The sequence below is a fragment of the Arachis ipaensis genome, chromosome B03 (assembly GCF_000816755.2).
Source record: "Arachis ipaensis cultivar K30076 chromosome B03, Araip1.1, whole genome shotgun sequence".
NCBI lineage: Eukaryota > Viridiplantae > Streptophyta > Magnoliopsida > Fabales > Fabaceae > Arachis > Arachis ipaensis.
In genome coordinates this window covers 45,129,669-45,137,680 of record NC_029787.2, presented here as the reverse complement: position 1 = coordinate 45,137,680, position 8,012 = coordinate 45,129,669, and the positions used below count along the sequence as shown (strand labels likewise).

Sequence of the window (8,012 nt, the reverse complement as noted above, 5' to 3'; positions counted from 1 at the left end):
GTCATCAATAAATTATTATAAATTTTTATATTTAATTATAATATAATAATTTAATAATTTGATTAAAAATAATAAATTTATTAATCTTCAAGAATTATTCATTTTTCACGCACGTGAGAAAAAGATTCATATCTAAAGAAGACAAAAAGTCACGAGAGGGGAAAATTAAGCAAAAAAAGGAACCATTGGCTCCTATGCAAAAACTAAAAAGTCACACCACAAGTGCGTCTATCTCCGAACTTCCATCCCTTGGTTTCTCCTTTCTCCACAGCAACGTCAATGCTGACCCACTGACTGTTCCTTTTTCCAACCATATGTCACTAAAATTAAACAATAAGCCGTTATCATATAAAAAAAACAATTTGTCACAACAAAATAATTCATATTCATCGTATGCAACAATCAAAACAGTAATCTTCTTACTGTTATAAGTCTTTTTGGGTCTTCCAACCCCATTCATTAGCATAATCATAAATCATGAAAAAAGGGTGCTTAGGACCCAATCTGAAGCTCACTGTTCCTGTTCCTGCAACTCATCACCCTTCTTTTCCAAGCTTCCTGTCAGTTTTTCTCTTCTCTTCTATTTTTTAGATGTCTAAGTGTGATGACTGATTGACTGTTGTGTTTTCTAACTAAAATTGTGTGCGGGTAGGAATGAAAGCGGCACGTTTATTGATGGGAACCTGCTTGTCAATGGCGACGGAGTTCTGATCGCTTCTCAGGGTGAAGTGGGAACTGTAACATTTCTTACTCAACGCTTTACACATGCTTATCTGTCTCTCTGTGTATTTATGTTTCTTATTTATTTATGAGTTTAATTCACGTAAAAGTAGGTATTTTGCTGACATCAATACGTAATTAGATACAAGGGTAAAACTGTTCACACATCAAAATTAGATTCTTTTATGTATTCTATACTATTGGATTGAATGAAATGCCTTTGTTACAACGAGGAATTCCTGATATTTTTTGGTGCTCCCTTATTGAAAACTAATTAACGAAACAAAAATGTTAGATGACGAAAAGGCAATGAAAAATAAAGGATGATGTAAACGATAAGATTCAAGTCAGTTGGTCAAAGTAGAGGATGATGTAAACCATAAAAGATTATTACAAGTAAATTTCACTGGATTGCCATTAGACCAACTAACTTTTATCGCATTCCCATAATAGATAAAATAAGGAATGAGGACATGAGAAAAAAAACTTGGAGTGATTCCTGTTGTGGAAAATGTATTGCAATTTCGTCTTAGATAGTTTGGACATATGAGGAAAAGACGCGAATAACATTGATAAAGAGGGTAGCTTACGTGGGAAATAGACCAGTGGTTAGAGGTAGAGGGAGACATAAGAAGATTATGCATGAAGTGGTCAAGAAAGATATAAGCATATATGTGCTTACTCTGGACATAAAACATAACACTTGATAGGACACGATGACTAAGTTTCATCTATTTAGTTGATTCCACCTAGTGTAGTGAAACAAGGCTTTGTTACTGACTTACTGTTGTTGTTGCTGTTCTTGAGAGATGGTATCCTACAGAATGTTATACTGACAGTTGCCTATATGACTGCTTTGGATTTATGTAACTTGATTATCATAGCTTTTTCATATTAAAACTCCATATGTATATAGTTATACATATGTTACAGTAAACTGTAACACCAAACCAAAGGTTTATTTGGTACAGTTGTAACATGGAAATTTGAATCAGGGTTTCCTGCATATTTTTATTTTGTCACAGTACTTTTGAAAAGAGATTTACATGCTGTTGTCCGAGTACGGATAGTTTTGTAAATTTACATTTCATAGTTGTGTTGTTTTCAGCCACCCCCAGTAAGGGCAATAGACAACAAACTAAGTTTGGCAGACATTGACACAATCAGAGTGATTGGAAAGGGAAATGGAGGGATTGTGCAGTTGGTGCAACACAAATGGACTAATCAATTTTTCGCATTAAAGGTTCACTGAGTGCACAATGACATTGCTTGAATTTGCAACTTATAGTTCTCTCTCTTTTATAGATGATTTATCCTTTTGTATTGGCATTGTTGACCAAGTATTTTATGACATTTAGAAGTTGTTTTCTTCCTACAATGACATTGTTGGTCAGGGAAAGAAATTCTTCAGAAACTTTTTTATGTCAATTGGTGTTTAGTGAGTTAATTACATAAGTATTAATTCAACTAATATGTTAGTTAATATGTTAGTTTAAAACATCATCTTGTTCACCCAACATTGGACATTTTAATTTCACTGAACATAATGATTGAATCTAGGTCCTTGGACTTACTAATGTCCAGTTATCTGATATATCTTATTTATACACATCCCATGCAACATTGTTCCATTGTCACTTATGATGTATTCTCTGTAATTCAGGAAATCCGAATGATGGTTGAGGAGCCTATGCACACGCAGATAGCACGAGAGCTAAAAATCAATCAGTCAGCACAATGTCCATATGTTGTTGTTTACTACCAATCATTCTACAATAATGGGGTCTTATCAATCATCTTAGAGTACATGGATGGAGGGTCCTTGGAAGATTTTCTTAGCATAGTGAAAACAATTCCAGAGCCATATCTTGCCGCGATCTGCAAGCAGGTTGGCGAGACATAAGAATTCACACTACAGTGTACTTTGCATCCCTGACTAGATTTGATCCATTTCTTTCCTTATGTTCAACAATGTAGGTGCTGAAGGGTTTAATTTATCTTCATCATGAAAAACATATTATCCATAGGGACTTAAAGCCTTCTAATTTGTTGATAAATCATAGAGGAGAAGTAAAGATTACTGATTTTGGTGTGAGCGCAATCATGGACACCACATCTGGTCTAGCTAATACTTTTATTGGCACATACAGCTACATGTCTGTGAGTAAATTACTTGACTATATTTCACTTTCTCAGTAACATTTAGTACATAAAAAAATATGTCATTTAAATATTTTTGGTACGTTGAAAAATCATTGTAGCTGGACAGAAATGCACATTGATTTTTCAATATTTCCATAAAATCAAAGCGACATTTAGTTTGAAATGGAAGGAGTAGCATTTTCCTTTGACCAACTAAACATGCCACCCTTGACTGGAATATTTATAATAACTCGTCTACTCTTCTTCACAGCCAGAGAGAATTACTGGAAACCCTGGTGGTTACAACTATAGAAGTGATATATGGAGCTTGGGACTGATATTGCTCAAGTGTGCTACAGGAAAGTTTCCATATACACCACCTGATAAAAAAGAAGGATGGGAAAATATCTACCAGCTTATTGAAATCATTGTCGAAAAACCTCCGCCGAGTGCTCCATCTGATCAATTTTCTCTGGAATTTTGTTCTTTCATCTCTGCATGGTAATATGATTATGCATGCTTAAACAATTCACCAAAATAGAGTGCAAAGTAGGGAGGGAGAACCTTTTGAATACCCTAGCATTTCCTAGAGCTTGAATTGATTGGGATACTTGAGAAACCTATAATTTCAAAGTAGCATCTCCTCTTACTTAATTGTGTGGAAGTCTTGTATTCATACTTGATTTTAATATACATTGGACAATTTCATGAAATGAATCCCCATCTTTTTGGAACAAAATTTGAAGATTTTAATGGATATGCACAATTAGTATAAAGGAGTTCTTCTGCTTCTGCAGCTTAAACTGACATTCAAGAGTGCATTGTCACAATTCACATAACTATTCAAATGGTTGTTTTGTCATAAGTTTTTATGTCGCTGCATTTGATTAGGCTTCTGATCATCCTTCAATCTTGTGTGTTTAGTTTACAGAAAAATCCAAGGGATAGAAAGTCAGCTCCAGACCTTGTGGTATGCATAAGAATCTTATCCGTACAATGATGCCTTGTAAAATATATAATATTTTTCACGTTATATCTATGATTTAAATTCCAGAGACATCCATTTATCAACATGTATGAGGACTTGGATGTGGACCTTTCAGCATACTTCTCCAATGGAGGATCTACACCTGCAACCATATAAAACTTGGTGTGTTCAAAAGTAAAGAGTCATTCTAATTTGAATTATGTATCACTTCATTAGGTATCTTGAATTCAGATTGGTATGTTCATTACCCAGATGATGTACCAAAAAGTGAGTGTCGAGAACAAAGAGAGTATATGCTAATTTGTCATGTACAGCAAGGTTTTTGCTTCTCGGTAGTTAAGTGGTTTGCCATTTTAAACTGTAACATGTTTTGATGCAAATTATACAATATAATCGTGCTTTTTACTATCAAAATGGTCATTTGTCTTGACACCTTGTACTAGTTTGCTTAGGATATTCATACTTTCTGAAGCTAATATCTCATTTTACACATTATATCCAAAACTATTATGTTCTTGTGTAATGTGCTTGTTTGCAACCTTCCATGGATCTTTCAACCATCGAGTCACTGTAATTGCAGTTTTGATTCCTTTCTATGTAGATTTACTACTTGCATACGATCAATCTTTGTAGCGTAGGAGCAAGAAAAACCAGTTCCTAAATTTTCAGAAATTGCATTTATTATTGAGTGATGTAAAGTTAAGGGGTTTAAATTTTTCAAAGTTTTAACTAAACAAATATAATTCAAGGGTGGTTGATATTATTGGAACAGATAATCAGAAAAAAGAAAAAAAGAATTTACATGTTGAAAAAATTAATAGAAGTTCCTGATGTGAGCAACTGCTCACAGTAATAATTCTTATACACAGCAAATTTCAATTCACATAACTTAGCCCTGGTGAAAAATGTAGGGGCTAGACATATGCAACTAATGCATGTTTGGTTAGGGTTTAAAAAGGGTGAACTTTTTTATGAATTATCTCCATTAGTAAAATTACATATGAAGCTTATCCATGAAAAATTCCATCAAGTTTTATCCCCAAACCAAGAATAGAAAAATTTACCAGTGAAACAATAGCATATGAGTGAATATTCCAAATGAAGGGTTAATATCTATCTTTATTCTCTATGCTTTCTTCTTCAATTTTCTTTGGGCCTTTAGGTCTATAACAATGACTGAGACATTATCTTTGCTTCCCCTTTGGATGGCGAGTTTAGATAGACATTCTGCAGCATAATGAGCTGCAGGATCAATGCCATGGCCATGTTCTGTTGATACACTGATATTGTTGTTGTTGTTGCTGCCATTCTTCTTATGCCAAAGGAGGATTCGTTTTCGCGCAATGGCGCAGGCTTCTTCGTTTGTGATGACATCCCATAGACCGTCACTGGCGAGAATAAGGCACTCGTCGGTTTTCTGTCTTCGAATAAACATGACTTCTGGTTCTGGAATTATCCATGGTTTCAAGTACCTATCACCTGGTTATGGACAAGAAGTAAGCAAGAATTCAACTGCAGTGGATACTAAAATAAATGCAATTTAGCATATTTTTTATCTACTTCGAACTGGATAAATCGGATAAAACAAAAAAGCACAGTGCACATACCTATGGATCTTGACACTGCCAAAACACCAAGAACTCGGTAACCATTCCACTGTATGACCCTTCCTCCAGCAGCTTCTATCCTTTCCCATTCATCTTCTCTATTAGGCTATCAATAAGAAATAAAGATTCTTTTATCAGATAATTAAGCACCCAACAAAGAATTCCAGCAAAACAAATCCTGTAAATAGAAGGAGATTCCTTACTTTGTGGTCAGTAGACAAAGGCATGGCTTCTTTTCCGCGACATAGAACTGCTCTTGAATCACCACAATTTGCGACTATAATGTAGGTTTGAGTTAGAATAGCAACCACTGCAGTAGAGCCTGCAGTCTCAGGAGTAAGGGGTTCAATACTACCCTCAGATCCATCACAATGGCTTTCACTATCCGGTGCCCCGATTCGTCCAACTGCATCATCTACTTTATGAAAACAATTAGAGAATGCTTTCTTCCAATGTTCTTGCCACTTCTCCCTGGCATTGTTTAAACTAGATTTTGCAGCTTCTATCTCCTCAGTCAACACTGAATGAAGATGTTCCCGGCAGTAATTCGCAACCTATGAAATGGATCAACTTCAAACTATGATGCACAAATACTTCAATTTTTTAGTCACCGATGTGTAGATGCATTTTATTGTGATTTTTTTTTCCCAATAAAATTACAGCATTTAGGCATAGTACCGAATCATAATCAATATTTGTATTTGTATTTGTGCAAAATAAACTTCAGGGAATAAACAAGTATAACCGACACAAGTGATTATGGATTTTCAAACATACCTGACAACCCCCATGTCCATCATAGACACCGAAAAAGTGGGCTGATGAGTTTCCATTTTCATTAACGTGGTCATCTGCTAGCATCTGTGAAGGAACTTGAAGAAGTTGAGGCTGACAAGCAACAGCATCTTCCATCTCTTGTCTCCTTCCACAAACTGATGAGAAACCCCAACGAGGACCTCCATCAGATTCCGATGCATTCTGGAAGTCTGCTATGCTTGTTTGCTTGTCTGACACATCATGGAGACTGGCAGATAGTTTTGGATCAAATCCATCTGATCCGCTTCCATCTTCAGTTTCAAGTTCCATAGCAGCAGAAACCATGTTCTGCATTGGCTCCAGCTCTGCACTCGCCTCGATCGAACTGGACTTTCCTTGGATATTACTATTAAACTTGGTGGCAATTAGCAAATCATTATCAGAATCAGAACAATTATCAGTCAAAGTAGCAGCTTCATTCCCAGGACAACTTTTGTCACTGGCAACAGATTCAGATCTTTGATTATGTACAGAATGAAAACTGTTAGCTGACATGAATTCATCTTTCACCTTAAATTCAGTAACCATTTCTGATTCAAGGGGAGCTGAGTTGGTTCGACCCTGATTCTCCTTTACCTCTGCAGATGACCTAGTTTGGTGTTTTGGACATATATCTGTGCAGTAGTCTTCGTTTCCAACAGAGTAAGATTGATGATGAGCTTCAATTGTAGGATTTAATATCAAAGCTGTTGTGTTTGCCATGAGCTTCAGACCAGTTATCTCCATGCGGGTTGCCACCGTTGACTCCTTCTGAATCAAATTCCCAAGTCTGTATGGCACTGCAATCGTCGAAGTAATTTCCTCCATAAGTCCTCTTTGATTTTTTGCAGTAGCCTTATCCTCTCTAGAATCCTATACCTGTTAGCCTTCAACCACTTTTCTCTTTTCTAGTACTTAGTTCAACCGGCACAAGAAACAAGAAGAAGATTCCTACGGCAAGAAATGAAAATTTGATTATAGAAATTTAGAATCAGTCTCCTCAGAAGCAGTCAACTACAGTGTAAAAAACCAAACAATCAATTGTCTTCTTTACTCATAAAAATTTATTGAAACAGCAAAGCTATTATATATACTAGATTATCCCTCTAGATCCTTTCTGAAAATTAATTCACCTGTTTCTTATATTTAATTCTATCAGTCAATTGGGTGAATAGGTGGTGTGCAAAAAAATAATTTATTTCTCTGCCTCCAAACCAATCCTTTGTTGATCCCTGAAATAGAAGGCAATAGATGATTCAAGAAAACCATAAAACATAAATATTAATAAATGTCAAAAGTCAGTGACCTTGTCTTCTCTCCATCAAACAAAACATGGTGACAAGGGAAATGGGGTCATTGAAAATGAACATAAAAAAAAACAATAACAACAAAAAATATCACTATAGTTGGGGGGCAAGAGAAGTAAGGTTCCCTGGATCTGAGGCAACTCATATCTACCATTAAAGATTCCCCTTATATGTTTGTATACCTCTTATGTTACTTTCATATGTCAACTACAAACACGGCCACCCATTCTCAAAGATCATGATTCATCTTGAACTTAATATTATTCATTCCAATTCCATGATCATTGATCAACCACACTACATACCTAGCTTTCTTTCGTTAAAGTTATTAAATTCTAAGCTGAATTGCTTACCTTATCATACTGGATGTAAGTGTGATGGTAGAACAGAATAACAACCTCGGCAATGGTATGCCATTAATGAATTAAATTACTTATAAGCAATGAACAATTG

The 8,012-nt window shown here is 35.4% G+C and overlaps 2 protein-coding genes across 7 annotated transcripts in view; one reads left to right on the top strand and one right to left on the bottom strand.

Annotated features, from left to right (window-relative positions):
- LOC107630502 (mitogen-activated protein kinase kinase 2) lies at positions 329 to 4,282 on the top strand. 3 transcript variants are annotated; one of them, XM_016333649.2, is made up of 8 exons: positions 349 to 560; positions 653 to 737; positions 1,814 to 1,963; positions 2,384 to 2,608; positions 2,698 to 2,880; positions 3,134 to 3,363; positions 3,787 to 3,832; positions 3,917 to 4,282. In XM_016333649.2, exons 1-8 carry the CDS (start codon positions 478 to 480, stop codon positions 4,004 to 4,006), a joined length of 1,092 nt encoding a protein of 363 aa, XP_016189135.1. In that variant the 5' UTR covers positions 349 to 477; the 3' UTR covers positions 4,007 to 4,282. The 3 variants fall into 3 exon arrangements, with proteins under 3 accessions (XP_016189137.1, XP_016189135.1, XP_016189136.1); XM_016333650.2 differs by having other exon boundaries at positions 364 to 560; positions 1,829 to 1,963; XM_016333651.2 differs by lacking the exon at positions 1,814 to 1,963 and having other exon boundaries at positions 329 to 560.
- The window catches only part of LOC107630503 (protein phosphatase 2C 77), a 3,786-nt gene continuing 403 nt past the window's right edge, over positions 4,630 to 8,012 (bottom strand). The window contains exons 1-7 of one of the 4 annotated variants that reach the window (XM_016333655.2): positions 7,913 to 8,012; positions 7,386 to 7,484; positions 6,784 to 7,203; positions 6,235 to 6,627; positions 5,661 to 6,011; positions 5,458 to 5,563; positions 4,630 to 5,329 (exon numbers count right to left, since the gene is read on the bottom strand). In XM_016333655.2, coding sequence (XP_016189141.1) covers positions 4,977 to 5,329; positions 5,458 to 5,563; positions 5,661 to 6,011; positions 6,235 to 6,627; positions 6,784 to 7,080 — 1,500 coding nt within the window. In that variant the 5' untranslated portion in view covers positions 7,081 to 7,203; positions 7,386 to 7,484; positions 7,913 to 8,012 and the 3' untranslated portion in view covers positions 4,630 to 4,976. Of the gene's footprint in view, positions 5,330 to 5,457; positions 5,564 to 5,660; positions 6,012 to 6,234; positions 7,204 to 7,385; positions 7,485 to 7,912 lie in introns of all 4 variants that reach the window. The other 3 variants (XM_016333652.2, XM_016333653.2, XM_021118854.1) reach the window with 3 other exon arrangements.